Source organism: Carex rostrata, chromosome 12, assembly GCF_964058835.1.
Source record: "Carex rostrata chromosome 12, lpCarRost1.2, whole genome shotgun sequence".
Lineage (NCBI taxonomy): Eukaryota > Viridiplantae > Streptophyta > Magnoliopsida > Poales > Cyperaceae > Carex > Carex rostrata.
Window position 1 is genome coordinate 3476956 of NC_135929.1, and position 20120 is coordinate 3497075.

Sequence of the window (20120 nt, forward strand, 5' to 3'; positions counted from 1 at the left end):
TTATTTTGTTATGGATAATAAATTAATAATAACGTGCATCTAATATTTATAGTACATTGAATATTATTATAAAATAATCGATTGGAACATGAGAAAAATTTAATGAATTTTTTTATATGAAATATTATATTTAATAGGGATAGAATGAGCAGATGACTAATTGGTGAATTAGAAAGTAACCCACAACATGTAAATTACATGGACGAGTACCCTTAATTTTATTTTAGTGAGATGTTATAGGAAAATTCCATCTTAATAGTAGCGTGTGCAGATTAGGGAGGAATTTGTGAGATTGTTTTAACAATTAGCACATTCTCGTTGTACTTCATTTGCTAAAATGTTGTATTTGTTTCATTTACTAAGTAATCATTGCTTCTTGTATAGTTGCATTTAATCATTTATTTGCAAACTTGTTCTCCCCATCTGTCTTCATTTATCATTTATTTTAATTATCTTCTTTTCACCTACGTATAAATTTTGATGGAAATCAAGTGTTATAACTTTTGTGTTGTAGATTTATTGACAGTGAATTGGTAAATATTATGACAGGTGAAATTTTAGACAAACAAAAAATTCTCACACGTGATTAATTATTAGCTATCCTAACTTTGATGGGTGGCTGTACAGCTGTACTCAATGTGCTCTGGCTAACAAAGATTAAACTTGTTCATGTTTTACAATTAGATAAAAGTAAGGCTCATTAAAATATGATTTCATTATATTTGTTAATGTAAATTATTTTCATTTGATGTACTTGTGACTTATTATAAGTAACTACTACTCTGTAATCAAGTTTATTTTTAACAAACTATTTCCAACGCAATTGTTAAGGCACGATAAATATAATCTTCAAGAACGAATATGTGAATAAAAGTTGTCAAATTTGCATATATATATATATATATATATATTATTTTTTTTTTTTGAAAAAGTGAAAATCCACATGTTTCATTACGAAACAATAAAGGTCATACAAAAAGTCAATTATTCTGAACTAGTGGAACAATAACCAACTAGTATTAGCAACCACAAAACAAAGTAGTATACCTGAAAATGAAATCAAACTAACATCACTAAAAACATCAAAATTCATAATATCAATCATTAAGAACAAGGGCATCAGAAGAGCTAGTGTCAACTAAAGACCAATCAGAAGACAATAAGCCATCTGTTTCCTCGATGACATCAGAGATGTCCATATCATCCGACTCTCCTAAGCTAAGAGAAGGGACCCTGTCTAAAATTATATGGGAGCTGGCTCCTGAGAGGCTGTGTTCGATATCACTATCAAAAGGCATAATCAATGATAATTTAAAATAGGAATTATCTAAACGAGACTTACACCAATATGAAGTCAAAGCAATAATAGAAGATGCAACATAACTAATAGCTAGTACTGGTGTATTTTGAAAGTAAATTTTATTTCTGGTTAACCAGACAACCCATAAAGTAGCTGCCCTAATTAACTCAACCAACAATGAATCTTTTAAAGGTATCAAATAATCAAAATTTCAAAGGTCAGACACTTGTGTGCAATTAAAAACAAAATTGTTATTGTTACCAATCCAAGTCCACAAAGTAGAAATAAATGGACAGGTAACAAATAGGTGATGTACAGTCTCAGAGGCACTACAAAATGGACAGTCTACATTACCTCGCTAACTTCTAGTACATAAATTGCATTTAGTTGGGATTTTACTCTGTCTAAGTAACCAAACAAAAAATTTATCTTAAGAGAAATCTTAGCCTTCCATAAAGTATTGAAAATATGATTTGGAATACCTCTAAATGAAAGTCATTTATAAAGAGAGTGAACAGTAAAAAGACCCGAAGAAGTCCATCTCCAATATATTCTATTCGGCTGAGCTGGATCTAAAGCATGAAAAGGAAAAACTCAAAAAGTCTATTATAATCCCCGTTAATTGCCTAATAAATTGCAAACTAAATGAAAAATTAAAGAACACCGTAGATACATGAATGGATGGATGGGATGCAATTCTAAAAGGATTAGGAAAGACACAAAATAAAGAGCAATTATCATGCTATCTATCTTAACTAAAATGAAGTATTACTACCATCACCTACAATTCTAATTATGCCCAAATTAAATATTTTTGTAAGATCTAAAATACTAACCCAAAATGAAAATTTGCATTTATTTTTATAATTGAAATTTATATTCTTCTAAATTGAATGTAATATAATCTTAAATGTACCATAAAAATTGGATGCTCACTAGAATCATATTTTTGTTATATATTGTCAATATTAGTTCGAACTACAAGGTCGAGACCAATGTTGAATAGTAGTATTGTTTGATTTCTTACAATTTAAATTATTTATGCATGTGTCATACAAGCATTTTATTACTAGAATGTACGGGGAAAATTACTTTTCTTCAACCATCAAATATTTTTTTAACCTTCTTACAAATTACTGTAAATCAGGAGGGTGTGAATGCAAAACAATTTGATACTTTTTTTAATGAGAAATTCTCCCTTCTTTCCGTGTCTTTTTTCCTCCTGCGTTTCCCGGAGGCACAAACACAGTCTTTTGTTAAACCCACCTCTCTCTCTCAAACAGAGAAAACCTAGGTTTTTAGCGCTTTGAACGGGGTCCCTTCTTCGATTCTGTGAGTAAATCTTGTGTTCGTTGAATTTTTATGACATATGCTTCATGTTTGTTATGCATTTATTATTTGCTATGTTACTTACCTCGAAAGCATGTCTCTGCTGCACAGAATTTTTACTCTCAATCTGTTCAGGAATTGTGCATAAACTTTTTATTTTATTCGTATTGATTTTTGTAATTTGTTTCTCTTAAGATGCTGTGGATACAGTAGATATACATAAAGTAATTTTTGGAGAAATTTTTGTTCAGAATTAACTTTTGCTTTATCCGCACTTCCTTTCCAATCTCGTCTAATTCAAGATTTTAGGCGAATTATCTGGAATCTCTTTTGGGAAGCCACATTATTTCATATTTTTAGCTTTAGCTTTCTATACCAAGAAAATTTATCCCCCATCCCCCTTTAATATTTCCAGATTTGAATTCAGAATTGCTTCCAGAAAACTAACTACGAGAGATAAGAGCTCAATTTGACGGGGAATGTGATTTTATGAAATAAGAATGCTTGGTGAATAGTTTTATGTCTATTTAGCTGACCAAATGACTATTGTGCCCTCAGATTGAAGGTCACAACTCACAAGGCCACAAGGGAAAGTGGTAAGGTAATTTGGTGAAATAAAGGGGATCAGGCTCCCCTTCAGTTCCCCTCAGAAACTGGAGATATCCCTGATGTCATAAAATTTGTTTTTTAAAAGACAAAATAATTTCTTGGTTACCACTTTGCTAATTATCATCCTGTAGTTGCATTTACCACACATTTTAGTTGGGTGCTAGTAGGAAAAAGTTCCAAGCGGGGCACTAATGCTCTTTGTTTATCCAAGATGGGTGTTTCTGTGAAGTTGGCAGTGAACTCTAGTATGCTGTTTATATTCGTCTCACTTCCTTTTTCTCACAAATTAGGGCGGGATCTTTTTGCGTTGTTTCCTGTTGTATCTTAATTTCAAATTTCAATGCTTAACTTTATCTAAATAAAAATAGAGGTTAAGTATTTATACAGTTGGATATACTGACAAGTACAATCGTCGAACCTTAAAATTCCTTTTTTCTAAAAATCTTTGATCCCATCTTATGTCTGTTGTATTGGATACAGGTGCACAGCCCTCTTCCCAGAATTCAATTCTCTTATCTAGTTGTCCGGTTGTCATTTCCAAAGAGAGAAAAGAATAATTAAGATTCGTTGTATTTACTAAACTCTGTTTTTTTTTATTTTTTAAATGTTCTTATAAATATCCAGCATTGGGGTCTGTTCTTACAGCATTGCATACTAGAGCTCTAGCTTGTAATCTTCTCCTTTACGTCGTCCATCTGTTCACAGATTATTTTTTTGTATGTTTTCTTTGTTAATCATATATTCTCTTTGCACCATTAACATAATAAATCAACTTTTGTAAGACATGTTGTCTTTTATTTATTATGTAATTGCTTTGACCTTTCAAGTTGCATTACCGCTGTAGAAATCAAGAATTATATACACGTGTTGATTACCTGAACTTACTGGCAGAGATTTTAGCAACTCAGCTTAATACCAAGAGTCTTTCACGGTGGTGTTGTTCTTTTTTCTTTGATTGTTTCTAATCTTACTTTTATTATTACTCTTTAGGTTTCTTCAGCTACATATTATTGGATGATATCAGTGTCAGTTATTCAATCCAAACTGTAACTTTGCCTAACCTCTACTTCCCATATTTCTTCTAAACACCAAACCTTACCAAGATGGATCGTCGTGACACATCTGGCTTTGTTAGTGGAGGTTGCTATGAGATTTATCTCTTAAGCTTCTAACACTAACCCTAGCTAGTAGTTTATCTCTAACCTCTCACTTCAGTGATAAAAGTAAGGAAGAATTAAATTCTGATAACAATGGATGGATTTCCGCAAAACAAAACACATTTCCCCAGTGCGTTTCCTTCTTGGAACAAAATTCATCTGGGTTCTGGGTTCAACCCGGATATTTCTCTTCGACTTGACCCACAGCCCAATTCATGTATTTCTAGCTCTCAAGGGATAAAGAGAAAACGGGGTGTTGCAAATGGAGAAATCCCAGCTTTAGCCCTGGGTCTGGGGCAGTCTCCTAGTTCATCAGACAACAGTAAATTGAGCTCACCAACTATTTGTACTGCTTCCTCAACCAAAGAGACTGACGAGGAGTCATCTATGGACCTGGGGTTCAATTTTGAGCTTTTTTTGGGTCAAAATGAAACTTCGCATCCACAGAAGAGGCCCTTTGGCCCTGAGTTTGATCTCAACTTGAGCCTGTCAACTGGGCCCCATGAGTCAGTAACTACAAGCCTGGTTGAACAACCTTCCTCCAACCATTCCAAGCAGCTTGATGAATGGCCTAGACCAACATACTGGACATTTAACAGCCACTTTGCTGGTCCAGGCACCAGTTCCAGTATCAGTACTGGGACTGATCCTGGTACCTCTCTCTGCAAGAGCAATCCATTAAAATCTGACTCAAGTCTGGCCGTCTCTGTATCAGACCTGAAGTCTACCTTGGTTAATCCACCAAGAATGAGCTCTACAGTTGCTTCTGATAGCAGTAACCAAAAGCGCGGCGTGAGTACCAAGATGTGCCAATTCCCAGGCTGTACAAAGGGGGCAAGAGGGGCCTCGGGAAGGTGCATAAGCCATGGTGGGGGCCGCCGATGCCAGCGGCCTGGATGTCATAAAGGTGCCGAGGGGAGAACCATCTTTTGCAAGGCCCATGGAGGTGGTCGTCGATGCTTCTTCCTGGGCTGTACCAAGAGTGCAGAGGGAAAAACTGACTACTGCATATCTCATGGTGGGGGCCGCCGATGCAACCACATAGACGGCTGCACTCGTGCTGCCCGTGGCAAATCTGGCCTCTGCATCCGCCATGGGGGTGGCAAAAGGTGCTCCCAGGAGGGCTGCACCAGGAGTGCTGAGGGTCAGTCTGGTCTGTGCATTTCCCATGGTGGGGGCCGCCGTTGTCAGTTTCCTGACTGTAGCAAAGGGGCTCAAGGAAGTACCAAATTCTGCAAAGCTCATGGAGGAGGGAAAAGGTGTACCTTTTTGGGATGCACCAAGGGGGCTGAGGGAAGCACTCTATATTGCAAGGGACATGGAGGTGGCAAGAGATGTAATTTTCAAGGAGGCGGCATTTGCCCTAAGAGTGTCCACGGTGGAACCCAGTTTTGTGTTAATCATGGCGGTGGGAAGCGGTGTGCGGTTGTGGAGTGCACCAAGAGCGCAAGGGGACGGACGGATTTTTGTGTGCGACATGGGGGTGGGAAGCGGTGCAAGGAGCTAGGATGTGGGAAAAGTGCACAGGGTAGTACTGATTTCTGTAAGGCTCATGGGGGAGGAAAGAGGTGTGCTTGGGGACAAATTGGGCATGGATATGGACACAGGGAACCTGCTTGTGACAAGCTTGCTAGGAATAAGACGGGTCTTTGTGGTACTCATGGTGCCCTTGTCCAGGACCAGTGTGTCCATGGTGGCCGTCTTGAGCCTGTGGTTAAGCCAGAGATGAATGAAGTCATGGATGCTGGAAACACAAGTCTGGAGCTGGTTAGCAAGGCGACCGAGTTTTGCTGGAGCGGTGGATTTGGTGTGGATGGGGCTGCACAGCATGGTATGGTTGGGTTGCCGGAAGGGCGGGTCCACGGAGGAAGTCTCATGGCTTTGCTCAGCAAGGGTCAGGTGAATGCAGGCACCGCGACTGGCATGTCAGAGGATGACATCAACGCCTCTGGTACCACTATGCTTAGCTGGATTTAAAAGGTTTGATTGTCGCTTGGTATTGGCAATTAAGCATGTTGATCCAGGAAATTTTGATCTGGTTTTATGGGTATCTGTTAATGATAAGGAGTGGCATGTTTCAAAAATTGAAAAAAGAAGGAAAAACAAGGGATAAAATAGAAAGGTACTGTTGTGGGGAATAAATGGTAAACCATTGTAGATGTCTATATTTATTAGCTTGCTGTTTTCAGTTTAGTTGGCCGTCTTTAGTTGTTGTTTTAAATAATTGGGTGTTGTTTGGATGATTGTCTAATTGTGTATGCTATGTCCGTCCAGAGACCCTTTGAATAATATAAGTAATTAATAGATTGTGGCTAACTTGTGAGATCATTGTTCTTTAAATTATTTTGGATTACTATCTTTACAATTTATCAAGAACTGTTTTTAATCTTTTCAATTTTTATTTATCATTTTATTATGCTAGATCTCAATCATTTATTCTGGTGTTCTCATCTTATAAAAAAACAGACAAACTTCACCAATAAATATGTTAGATGGAGTTCACGTGTGGTGATATATTAGTGACAGTGCAAATGTATTATAGTTATTGTGGATCGTCTGATCAAAATCAATGTCTAGATTACATATTGATTGTTCTTTTAGTTGCGAATACTGTTACTAGCTATGAACCGTCCAATTTTGATCTTACTGTCCACTTGCAAAGTATGGTACGTGGTGATATTGTTTTTATAGTAAACTGATATGAAGTCATGCTACATGGCCTTTCTAGGTCTGGCCCGGTTAGTTGTGCGACTGATATTGTGGAGACAGACTTTAGAATCGAATGATTTTAGACTTAGTAAGATTAAAACTGAGTATATGAAGTGCGAGTTCAGCGGTTTCAAGTCAGGTGATGGAGATGTCAGTTTTGTTGGACAAGTAGTGTCTAGGAATGACACCTTTCGATATTTGGGGTTGATGTTGCAGAGTGATGGTGAGATCGATGAAAATGTTAGCCATAGGATACAAGCGGGGTGGGTCAAATGGTGACAGCTATCTGGCATCCTATGTGACAGAAAAGTCTTACAAAAGTTCAAAGGCAAGTTTTACAGGACGGTGATCAGACTTGCGATGTTGTATGGTGCAAAATGTTGGACTACTAAAAGACAACACGTTCAGAAGATAAGTGTAGTAGAGATGCGTATGTTGTGGTGGAGCTGTGGCCATACAAGATGGGACCGCATTAGAAATGATGATATACGTGACAGACTTGGGGTAGCACCGATTGAAAAGAAGATCGTCCAACACCGCTTGAGATGGTTTGGACATCTCCAATGGAGGCCTCCTGAAGCACCGGTGTGTACTGAAATTATAAGGTATATCAAAAACGGAAAGAGAGGTAGAGGTCGGCCACAATTAACATGGGACGAAGCAGTAAAAAGGGACTTGAAGGAGTGAAATGTATCTAAGAAGTGGGTTTCGGACAGGAGCGCGTGGAAGCTAGCGATCCACGTATCAGAATTATGATTTAATAGTAGTTAGGGATTATTTAGGGATAGTATTACAGGTCTTAGGTCATAAGACTATGAATTTGGAGTCAATGATGTAAGCTTCGGACTTTGACTCTTACGATTAAGTAGAATATAGTTAATATTAGTATTAGGGAATATGCTAGCATGCTATGCATAGCATAGAGCCCCTCCATGCAACGCCTTAGATTTCGACTTTTCAAAATCCTAATGGTCGATCCGAACCGTTCATCTTGTTCTCCATATTAATATGTATTTGGAGATCAAATTTTATATTTTTTTGAATTTGTTTACTATTTCTTTAGATTTATTGAAAATCGCTGTTTTTATGGTCCAGATTTGCTGAAAACAGTGATTTTCAATAAAACTAAAGAAATAGTAAAAAAATTCCAAAAAATGTAAAATTTGGTCCCCAGACACATATTAATATGGAGAACAAGATGAACGGTTCGGATCGACTGTTAGAATTTTGAAAAGTTAAAATCCAAGGCGTTGCATGGAGGGGCTCTATGCTATTCATAGCATGCTAGCATATTCCTTAGTATTAGTATTATTACTATCACTTTCACTTTTATTATTTTTATTTTTATTTTTATTACTACTTTATTACTAATCTTTATTTTATTTTATGATTGTGATTGGATTTCATTTATAACCTATTTCAATTTGGAGTAGAACTAGGGTGCTCTTAAGTTTTGGTGAGCTTAACTCTAAAACTTATTAAATCGATTTCAAATGACGAATCCAAACCGTTGAAACCCGCCTACCTTACGTGTGATGCATCTACATGTGAAATTTTTAAACATTCGAATTAATTTAGTATAAAGTCAAGCGGTCAAAAAACGTTCAAAAATGAATGCACTAAAATTAATTTATTAACCTTCTAATTTTGACCGCTTGACTTTATACTAAATTAATTCAAATATTTAAAAAATTCACATGTAGATGCATCACACGTAAGGTAGGCGGGTTTCAACGATTTAGATTCGTCATCTGAAATCGATTTAATGAATTTTAAGAGTTAATCTCACCAAAACTTTGGTGAGCTTAAGAGCACCCTAGTTCTACTCTTCAATTTGTTTGAAACTAAAGGCTTTATTGTTGTTGTTTCTAGTTTGCTGACACAATTCCTAGTATAGGAGTATAGGACTCGCTAGTTCATCTCACATCAATTACATGGCCTTTCTAGGCCTGGCCCGGTTAGTTGTGCGACTGATATTGTAGCACTTTACAATTAGCATTTTATATTGTTACCAGTGAGCTGTAATGGTACAATCAATTGGTTCTCAAGTCTGTGAGCTTCAACTTCTATTCAGATTTGTACCTTCTTTTTGTTTCTTATTATTTTCTTTTTTTATATATCAGAGTGTTGATACTTACGAAACCATTGTCATACAATCTCAGAGATGCTTTCCTTTATTTTATATTAAAAATATCACCAATTGTAACTGTATGCTGTGAAAAAAAAATGAAAAGACGATATTTTTCTTGCTTTCACTAAAACCAATAGTATTCTACCGCATTGCACCTTCTTCAAATGGGGTTCTACCAATATTATCCATATAAGATATGGATCCTCTCCTAAAGCGTCTCCATCAGTGCAATTGATTAGCAATTGTAAGGCAGTTTTAATTTAAAGTAGCTACTAATTACAAAATAAATGCATTTATAAAAGAGTAGTAATTGCAAAATTTACTTTTTAAAGAATAGTAACCGTCAATATTCTTAAATGAAAGTGCTTTTGAAAGCTTTCAAATTTTGAAAGGATTCAATATTTTTGAAAATAGAAATAAAATTGCCAACAAGAATTTTGCAATTGCATTTGCAAGTCATTGGAGATAAACAATATTTTTAAGAGAATTGTTATTCATGTATTATAAATGGATCTGGATCTGGAACGATAAACAACATTTTTAAGAGACCTCTCTTTCCTGGGAACCGGATTTCCTGCCCCCCGGGGTGCAGGAAATTTCTGCCCCCAAAGTCACTACGGGGTGGAACCGGTTAGTGTTACTGTTTTTAAATGAGGGCCCACCCGCAGTGACTCTGGGGGTAGGAATTTCCTGCCCCCGGAGGGCAGACGATTCGGTCTCTCTTTCCTGGATTGAGTTCCTTTGCCACTCTGCAAATTGTCCAGCATAGATTGACGAACATACATTGGAAGCACAATTCGTGATAAACCCTCCTCTTATAGGGAGGAAAGAGAATAAAATGAGGAAAAAAGTTAACCTTCAAATTGAAAAAAAAGAAAACCCAGATTTTCAAAAACTAAATACAAGAATTCTCCCCATTTCCCTCCTTTCACCTTGTCCAGCGCGTTTAGTGTGGTATATGATAAGGATCTTTCTCCTCCTTTTTGAGCATTTCTTTATGTTTTTCTTCGTTCTCCATTTCATCACGAAGTGCACAATTTAACATGGGAGTTTTGATTTATGAAGAAAAAGTAAGAAGCATGTGATATTTGCCTAAACTTCTACGCTGCTTGAATTAAATCACGGATCTTAGGCGAGAGACATCAGATAAGTATGTCACAGATAAAGTTTAGGGATAGCCGTTGAATCCTCAGGATTTGAATCAAATCGACAAAAAAAGAAAGACGATGGGCAAGGGAAATAACAAACATGAGGCCGAACGTTTGGTCCCAGCTGGTTGGGATTCAGAAACGCTGAAAGGTGGGATCTAGTTGTCAGATAATGAAGATCAATAAGGAAAGAGAGCAAAAGGGTGGTTAAGAAGACAGTTGAATTCACTAAATCCCAAACTGCTTATTTGGCAGCTGCATGGAGAGCATACATTGATTAGAGAGAATTTGCAGATGCTTTAATTCATTATGTATTGTTATTTTAACTTTATGCAGCGTACTGCGTAACAGTTATATACAGTGTTTTAAATAGCTAGTTATATCTTTTTTTTTTACCCTAAAAGCTATGGTGTTATGAGCGATATAAGCTAGTTATCGGCGCTATAGTTAGCTACTTAGTGTAATTGCTTTTTTTTTTTAACCGTCTCGCTATACCGCTATAATCGCTATTTAAACCATTGGTTATATATTATGTCATATATAATTTCAGTATCTCTTTTAATCGTGCATTACGTGAAGTTGAAATAACTCAATCAATATATTTGCCTATGAAATTAAAAGAAAATGAATGGAAACAAAAGAACACTAATGCCTACTATCTTTACTTTCATTCTGTATCATGCCAAGTCATTATCGATTCTCTCAAATTCTCCGGGTGGATCCACATTCACCCGTACGGGTGTTAAGCCATCCTATAATTTAAAATTTTAGTTATGTATATTGAAATTTAATTGAATTTTATTATTTTAAAAACTTTTTATATAGCCTAACTCTCTCATAAAATATCACATCTACTTATAATCTAGTGATTAGAACTTTGTGATTGTGGAAAACTTGATTTCAATTCTCACTAACAACATATTGTTCGTTTTAATTTTAACATCTCCTGTTATAAATTTCTAGTTCCGCCCCTAAAATCTTTTCACATATGTTCTAATTGTTCATACTTGATCAATCTTTGATCAATATTATGACAAAGTACCTCTGGAAAAAAAAATTAACATTAGAAAACATAAAGATAACATTTACATCTGTGAGCATCATTTAATGCTTTTCCGCAAATATGTTACAAGGAAAACCACAAATTTTGGCTTCCAGCCTAGACCGAAAAGAAAGGAAAAAAAAAACGCACCTAGAAGTTAGAAGAAACAATAAATCACCAAAATACTCTATAAAGACAAAAAAATCACAAATTAGTCCTTGTGCTATTCAATTCTACCCCCAAATCCTCCTCTGGCGGAGGCTTAATAAACTTACCGATGGTTTTTTGCCGGGCCCGTTTTTTAATCCTTTCAATTTTTTCCTTACTCTGCTGCTTTCTCTTCTCCTTCTGTTGTTGCCTAATATTTCTCTCTCTTTCATAAATCCCTTGCCAAAAAACCTCACCAGTGGCTGGCCAAAGCCACCGCTTGCTTGGTCGGTCTGAGTCAGCCTCTTCAGCCAGATCCTCATCCATGTTTTTTAGGGTTTGGTAGGAGAACCACCGAACCCACATCTGACGATGACGATTGGTGAGGTGGTGTACCTCGTGCATGGATCCAGTTTGTGGGTCTACATATACCATGCGCCTTGCACTGTGATAAGCCCAGATGTTTACTAGTAGTTCAAGTAGTCGTGAGTAGCAGTGGGGATCCTGTGAAGTAGTTTAAAATCAGTAATGGTTCCATTGTTCTTTTCTCTTTTTCAATTTTTTTACACCATTTATTTATTCTATTCATTTCTTGCCATACTGAATCCGACTAACACCCTGACATGCAAGAGGCAATAACTAACACCAACATGTAATTATAACTGGTATATATATTAAATGAAAGAAGTTGACATAAAGAAGTGTAAATAAGAGAGAGACCTTATTTACACTGAGGTAGCAATGCCCTGTTATGTGGTGTTCCTCGTACATCTCAGCATCCAATGCATCCACGAACATTCTAAATACAGAGCAAACATGAGTTGTTGATCTATACATTAAATTCGTTGGACTCTAAACAATGCTTTGAATTTATTTACCGGGAGAACATAACAAACTCTAGGAAAGATCGAGTCGGCAAAACCCAGCTTTGCATCACAGACCACGCGTCTGTGCTATTAGGCATAGGTGGTAGTGTATCCTTCTCTTGCTGTTTTATGCTGTACATTTTTCTCAGTGTATTTGCAACCGCAAACCTTCAGATAACATGTGTGAAATTATATCAGCAAAACTTATAGCTACAAGAATATATTAATAGTTTAATACCCATGTATGATTTAGGTTGGAGGCGTGGAAAGGGAATTTGCACTTGGGAGCTCCTTCTGGTTTTACTGTTTCAGCAGGTTGTAGATCTGAGAAGTCAGAACTAACAAACTGTTCAGAGAACTAGAGGGTCTAGGTTAAGTTTTACGTTTAGGAATTATCAGGACTGAGATCAAACCATATGAATGGACAGCTTTCAGCATATAATCAAGTAATCAACATCCTAGTGGGCATCAAATAAGTATAAACACAATATAAGAGTTTGAACTTGGAAAAAAAAATATACCTGCAGTTGCCAGAATTCAAAGAATCACAAAATGACCAAAAATCGAGCCGAGAGGGATTTCTCTGGTCTTGGTCCATACGAACCCAAAAATAAAGTGCATCACCATGCTTCTGCTTTTCTATGGCTTCTAATATAGCCAACTCAGCATTTCTAGACAGACTAGCCTGCTCAATAATTACCAACCAGCTTAATTATAGTAGTTTCTGGCTTCTAAGATGACAATTAACTTGATAAATAGTTTGTCTTTGCAGTGCTTACAATGCCAAGACAGGTGGTTTCAGAGCAGAGTAGTTCCATGTTTTTTAAGTTAAGGCAGGTATGGGAAAAGGTGCTTAGAAACTCATTAAATATTAACCAAACAAAAAGAACAACTGAATCTATCAGTTTGGTTTAAGTGTAAGGATACTCTAGCAAATATTGTACCCGTGATGCATGACCAAAACCAAAACCTTAAACCCTCGACCATGAAATATTAAAGCTGAAACTCTAGGAACAATAAATACCAACGATAAGACCATAAACCCCCAGCATCGAACATAGTATTTAATTCTTTAAATCAAACCACAATTAAGAAAATAATGAAGAACAATCATAGAAATAAAAGGGAACCTGACCTTTCTGGCAGAAGCTCTCCAAGATTGAAACCCGATCCACGCATTTTTGTGAATGCGATCAATTCTATTCGCAATAGCAAAAATGGCCCCATATTCACCAAGCAAATCTCTGTAATAAATGTCATTTAATAAGGGTAGCCGGGATGATGCATCTATATCATCTAATCCTGGCCTTCTGCCTCTTGTAGCCTACACACAGATATAGAAAAATGAATCACAGATGTCAATAATGGACTAGATTAGTCAATTATATAACTCCTTGAGAGTTGGATAGTTCTAGCTAGTAGCATGTGCTGTTGCTAAATTTACCACAAGTACCAGTATAGGAAATTAGGAATTGTTACTCGAAGACTGACATTAGTCAATTAAATTCTGTTCATGAAGACCCTTTTTTTTATTTATTCCAAAAACTTCACAGTTAGAACTTGTATCATCTGGCACACAAAGTACCAAGACATTAGTACAATCTCTCCAATAGCCTTCTTTATAAAGAAGCATGCAGAAAAAAATAAGCTGATGCATTATTCTTATCAACAAAAAAAAAGGGATTTGAAATTCTAAAAGAATTTCCTATAAAACTAAAAAACTTGCACACCAATCGTCCAATCGTTCCGTTATCATTTGCAAAACTTGTCCCTCAATTGGAGTTGTAATTTTTGGAAATTGGAAATATTGGGGGTTTCTCAGCTTCTACCAGCTGAGGTACCATTTGCAACTCTCTTTACAACAACAACAACAATAACAAAGCCTTTAGTCCCAAACAAGTTGGGGTAGGCTACAAATGAAACCCAACCAGAGTCACAAGGAGAGAATTACCAAGCCAATGCCACGATAAAGGGAGGTCTGATGGAGAAAAGGCCAGGTTCCTTCCCCAAAGTAAGGTTCATATATACACAGAGGCTGTCCTGTTCTCTCTAGTTCCCTATCGTCTCTCTCATGCAACTCATTCTTAGCCCGGTCGGCTTTTTTGACATTCCGGTACACCTCCTCCCATGTACCATGCGGCTGTTCAGTTCTCTCTTTTAACTACATTTCCAATTTTTATAGTTAGGCGCAATATTCAAGGGTGGATTCATGGGAAGTTTGGTCTTCTAGTAAACCATGATAAGCAACTGGCCAACCAATAAAATCAGGTCAAGACACCTCAAACTGAACCTGGCCACGAGATCAGCCATGGCCTAGTCTGTATGGATTGGACTTATGAAAAGTTAATGAATTGCTGGTCTCAATATCAAGTATAACTCTGAAAAACATCAGGTATATCCCTGCCAGAAAATATAATATGAGTACACAGCATGCCCATAAAAACCGCAAGTATTCACATCACTTTGTAGCACTATGTAAATGTAGAAAAGGGAGGTGATTTTGAGAATTTTAGAGCAGCATGATAAAAGAATTCACTGCTTGCTTCAGAAGACAATACAAGATAATCGGTTTTATGCTTTGTTATTGTTTTGTTAATTATGTAAATACCATCTTAGAGAAAGCTCATTTTTTTAACCATAGTAGCACAAGAATAGATAGTGATTCAATTTAGCTAACTGTGCTCATGATTTATGATTTAAGAAGGTTTTAGAAATGAATTTTCTGGTACAGTATCAAGATATCAGACTGGTAATATATTAAAACAACGATGACAAACATATGCAGAAAGGGCCCAAACAAAACATGACATAAATTTTCATAAACTTTAAACTATTACCTCATCTTCCTCTAATCGCCTCCGTATATTCGCCATTTCAATCTTCTTCTCTTCCTCCCAAGTTATAGCTACAAACATATCATCCCCCTTAGAATAATTCAAGTTACCATTATGCCCTTCACTTTCAATTCTTAACCATTCCTTTTCATATTTCAGTAAAATTTGCTCCTCTCTAGAGTCTTCCTCTATATAAAACACACTTGTCAAATTCTCAAAAGGGCGCCATTGCCATTGCTCCTTCAAATGGGATGGGATTTCTCTCAGATTTGGTTTTACGGCCTCTGATGGGAACTGGACTGTGTTTTCAAGCAAGTTGATATAACCTTCAATGCTTTGGCGCGACATCAGGTTTTTGGCATGGTTTTGACCAATTGATGCCATTCTTTTAGAAAATAGAGATAATTTCCCATCTGACATTGCCTCAGTTATAATACGGGTTATAGTCCCCACTTTCTCTTTTGGGTAAAGGTAACCATTTACTCCATTTTCAATCTGCATGAATAAACTTTTCAATCAATACATATCATAAGAGAGAGAATGATGGTTAATATATGCATGATACCAGAACAGTGAACTGTTTATCCTAAGAAAAATTGATCTCCCAGCACTTAAAGCTGGAGAGAGAGAAAAACTCAGAAGCCACTGGAAAGCACCCAACTAATAAAAGTCTTGTACAAAATTAAGTTGGTCCGGTAACATTTGATAGACACCGATTGTTACATACTTGTCATATATGGTATGACACATTTGCTTCTCTTAACTTTTCTGTTTCTTTTGACACAATATGAGAGAGAGAGAGAGTACATATTTACTAATCATTGAGAGATTTGGAGCTATAATCAATCTCTTAAGACTCATAGCTTGTATTAGGACACCAGGAAAAGACTGCTCCTCAAGAAATGAACCATATATCACAATATCTGAAATACTAAGCACATATACTGACGCTTCTTCAAAATGACTGATATACCCCACAACCCCGCTAGGGAAGCCAGCATCATGGGCCGCTGCCTAAAATTGTCAAAACACATCAATATATACATACATGAAGACAGATGCTTGGGGTTCAATGCAAACAATCATCACAATATTACAGTTGATTGAATTAATTTGAAACTTTCAGGTGTAATTGCAAATACAAGCTTCTGCAGTATATGGTCATTTTGAGGCCTAATACTCTAATAGTATCATTTTGATTAAATATCAAATTAGGTAATGGTACCTAATAAGAAATACATAAGCACGAGGAAGCGTGTCTGAAGAAAAATTAGTATAACTACCTCAATAGCCATCTTGTAGGCATCGGTCAGATTTGAACTCAAAATCCGTACTTTCAACCGAGATTGTGTCTCATTTTTAGATCGAAACTGTTTCAACAGAGGAGCTAAGGCTTTTAACACAACGGCATGCTCTAACATGATCCCACTGTACAGAAAATGGCTTCCAACCACGGTAATAATAAAATCATCTGGGTTAAAGCCATACTTTTGCCTCATTTCGACGTCATTTCTATTTTTAAGAACTATGTCTGCTCTCAGCACCTCAGCAGGAGATCCGGGAATCACATAAAAGTTACCAGAATCAAATGGGGAATACATCAGCTGCAATAAAAGGTAAAAAAGTTTATGCCAAAGATCTTCTCAAAATAGAACTTGCTTCGGTATATTCTCAGTTGAGTTGTTTTGCATTTCAAATCCTCTAGCATATAAAAAATAGTGTTGCCAGTTCATTCTGCTTGCACTGGCAATAAATGCCCTTCAAAACAAAATCCATACGACTTCATCAATGACAGCTAATGAAATTATAATACCAGAGTGTTCCAGAAAATTCGGGTATATTTAGTAGCTTTATTGCCAGATTAAAATGACCAAGAAAACCAAACTTTCTTTCAGTAACTACCAAAATTTGTATGCTGTGGATCTCTATGTCATGTTCAAAAGTAGACTTAACAACATAAATATGGTCAAATATAGAATCAAAGTCATTAGTTAAGGTCAAAAGTGCAACTACCGGCAAAACATAGTTTGGGAAAACTACAACCGTGGCTCGGTTAAAAGCTCGATTCCAATCATTTATCAGCAGAGTAAGACCATTAGAAGCATAGCTGCTCAGGCGAACTGCTAGGTGCCTTTCGTGAATTGTCCAAACAACAGGAACTGATTTGAAAGGTTCCTGTGAAAGACTGCAAACAAGCATAAGCACAAGGAAAATTTTTATCTATGCATACAAAATGTCCAATTATCTAGAGCCCTCAAAAAACATAAGAACAAAAAGATATTTTGCACACTTCACTTAAAGAGAATGTGAATCAGGACTAAAGGGCAATTTGGGCACTTTCTAAGGAATGGGGAAATAATGTGGTCTTTCTCGTGATTTGAGGAGTATTGAGTTATGTTTTCCTTCTTCAAACATGTTTTTTTGCGTGCATTATATGTGCGAATTACGTGATCTACATCCTTTGACTATGCGCATGCATGAAAAACAGGAGCTAATTTTGGATAAAGACATAAATGCTATTTTAAGAAAGTAGAAACTTGGTACATGACATCCTACCTTGACAATATAGGTCTTGCTCGAAGGGAATTTAAAAAAATGCCATCGAAGCTGCAGAAAGCATGTAAAGAAACCTGGTGAGAAGATGTTTAACTCAGTACAGCCAAGTTCGACAGTTCTCACACTAACAACAGAATTTAAAAAAAAAAAAAGATGTTGTTAGAAAGTTCAATACTGTCAAATCAAAAGCTAATTACTCGAGCCAATCGACGGAAGTATAGCGTCCGATGGTATTAGATAAGTTGTGGATAGGAATTGCTAGAGATCTCCAGGCAGCACCAGCTGGGCCATCCTCAATAGTGAAAACCTACATACATTTCTGAGTTTAGAAATATGTAATAATAACCTTAGTGAACATAAATTTCTATTAAACCCCTCAAAGTGCAAAATTGAAGAAAAATGAAATTGGGCTGGAACGAGCACCTCAAACTACATAGCTCACTCAAAATAGTAATTCACTGAATTTAACAAAAAAAAGGAAAACATTCTGGGAATGAGCAAATCGAGATTTTCATTTTTCATTTTTACCTCAATTTCACACCCAGCCTCCTTCAAAGCAGCTCCGACGCTAACCATCTCCAGCTGCATCTCATCCAGCAATAGATCTCCAAACACCTAATTTCGAATAATCATTGAAACTAAATCCAATTGAAAAAAGAAGAGGACAAAGAAATCAATGAACAACTAACATACCATTGCTAGTCTCGGTTTACGTACACCAATCCTTAAAACCTGTCTCCCCAGCCCATTCAAACTCTCCTTTTCATCTCTCCTCGCCTTCTCCCAGCTCTCCAACAGCTTCGTGGGCTCGAATCGGATACCCTCCCCAAAATCCAACCCGAAAACAGCGATCTCTCTAGCCTGGTCGCCGCTCTCGCCCAGCCTCCTTGTCATTACATGGTTCTCGGGCACGGATCCGGGTAAGAAAAACCCGAAGAGTAGCACGACAGAGAAGAAGAGCGCTGCGATGCAGAGCAAGTGGAAGTAGTCAACTTTTTCAAAGAGGAGGAAACGGGCCAACTTGGATCTGCACGGACGGTGGTGCACGTGCGGACGGAGGGAGGATGGTCCGAGGAGTGGGACCCGCTTAGTCAGTGACAGTGGAAGCGGCGGAGCGCCATTCTCTAGTGAGCCCATGGTGGCATGAGAGGAGAGCGAGACAGGAGCTAGAGTTCTCTGTATTGCGATGGATGAGAGGCGACTGCGTAGAGAGAGAGACAAAAGAGGGGGTATTTTACGCTCGAAGTGTATGAACCGTTGATCAGATATCGGACGATTTACACATTTCCTTGCATAGGATACTTGACTGAAAAGTATAGATATTGAAAATTACACGGTCTACTTGATAGATGTTCTTCTGATAAAACTTGGTGTATGGAAAAACCAGGAACTGTTTCTAATCCATCGTTATATTCTCTCTCATTTTTTTCACGGACGAAGTATACAGGTGGAGGGAATATATAATATATTTATTTAACTAAAGAAAGATTTGAAAACCAAAAAAGAATTATAGTCAGATTAAATATTAATAAAATAATAGAGCTTAATAACATAGTCATACAATCTCAAAGTCTCGTATGATTGTACGAATAGCTAGTGGAAAGAAATAACCAAGAATATAAATAGAAATTTTACTACTTTAGGGAATATATATTTTTTATTTTTAGGAAGAAATTTAGATAGCAAAGTAATTATAGATTTATCAAAGATAGATTCCTTTTACATCTATGATTACTTTATTTTCTTCCTTTTTCTTTATCTAATTAACAATTTGTAGTAAAAGGAGCATTTACTTGTTAGCCTGTTAAATATTAATGTTAAAAATTATTGTCAAAATAACCTAAAATCGAAATATTTATTTTGAAATATTTACTAAGATGAGTAATACTAATTTTTTTTCAAAAAGATAAGATATAAAGACTCGTGAAACTTCAAATGTATTATGTGTTTTGTAATAATAGATAAAATTTCAAAATAGAGTGGTTTGCTTAAAGAGGTGCAATGATATTTTGTTTTTGTTTTTAAAGAAATCTAATAATATACTTTATTGTTAACTGATATTATTATTTTTTAATACAGCATTAAATACTAACACATATTTGACATTGATTTTTTAGTTTTAAAGATTTTGTTATTATCAATGCACAATATTTGCAGGTCATTTAAAAAGTTTATTCAATAATTTAAGTACTTTGACGTTATTGCTTGTAAAATTTTGCTAATTATTTTGCAAATAATTATTTACTAACTAATTCTTGAGCCTTCGAGTGTAAAATAAATTACTGCGATGGA

At 36.3% G+C, this 20120-nt stretch overlaps 3 protein-coding genes and 1 pseudogene across 4 annotated transcripts in view; 2 read left to right on the forward strand and 2 right to left on the reverse strand.

Annotated features, from left to right (window-relative positions):
* The window catches only part of LOC144563003 (putative leucine-rich repeat receptor-like protein kinase At2g19210), a 28705-nt gene extending 27407 nt beyond the window's left edge, over positions 1-1298 (reverse strand). Inside the window, exon 1 of the mRNA XM_078312376.1 lies at positions 1113-1298. Within this exon, the coding sequence (XP_078168502.1) occupies positions 1113-1298 (186 nt within the window). The remainder of the gene's footprint in view (positions 1-1112) is intronic.
* A 1209-nt stretch (positions 1299-2507) lies between these two features.
* LOC144562859 (WRKY transcription factor) lies at positions 2508-6773 on the forward strand. Its single transcript, XM_078312168.1, has 2 exons — positions 2508-2632; positions 4229-6773. Exon 2 carries the CDS (start codon positions 4489-4491, stop codon positions 6370-6372), a length of 1884 nt encoding a protein of 627 aa, XP_078168294.1. The 5' UTR covers positions 2508-2632; positions 4229-4488; the 3' UTR covers positions 6373-6773.
* A 467-nt stretch (positions 6774-7240) lies between these two features.
* On the forward strand, positions 7241-7835 carry LOC144563385 (uncharacterized; annotated as a pseudogene).
* A 3589-nt stretch (positions 7836-11424) lies between these two features.
* On the reverse strand, positions 11425-19038 carry LOC144562860 (glycosyl transferase family 1 protein). Of its 2 annotated transcripts, XM_078312169.1 has the most exons (14): positions 18522-19038; positions 18357-18443; positions 18026-18135; positions 17829-17879; positions 17286-17457; positions 16556-16876; positions 16080-16286; positions 15276-15767; positions 14390-14599; positions 13574-13762; positions 12960-13123; positions 12451-12606; positions 12293-12371; positions 11425-12076 (listed from the first exon to the last, which is right to left on the reverse strand). In XM_078312169.1, exons 1-14 carry the CDS (start codon positions 18963-18965, stop codon positions 11630-11632), a joined length of 3129 nt encoding a protein of 1042 aa, XP_078168295.1. In that variant the 5' UTR covers positions 18966-19038; the 3' UTR covers positions 11425-11629. The 2 variants fall into 2 exon arrangements, with proteins under 2 accessions (XP_078168295.1, XP_078168296.1); XM_078312170.1 differs by lacking the exon at positions 16080-16286.
* Between the last annotated feature and the right edge of the window lie 1082 nt (positions 19039-20120).

What these genes read in the sequence shown, in the direction of transcription:
- LOC144562859 (XM_078312168.1), top strand. Translation starts at nt 4,489, where the DNA reads ATGGATGGATTTCCGCAAAACAAAACACATTTCCCCAGTGCGTTTCCT.
- LOC144562860 (XM_078312169.1), bottom strand. Translation starts at nt 18,965, where the DNA reads ATGGGCTCACTAGAGAATGGCGCTCCGCCGCTTCCACTGTCACTGACT. An exon ending in TTGAATTCTGGCAACTGCAG is followed by an intron (nt 12,607 to 12,959) that starts GTATATTTTTTT and finishes TGTTATCTGAAG; the next exon opens with GTTTGCGGTTGCAAATACAC. An exon ending in GCTACCTCAGTGTAAATAAG is followed by an intron (nt 12,077 to 12,292) that starts GTCTCTCTCTTA and finishes ACTACTTCACAG; the next exon opens with GATCCCCACTGCTACTCACG.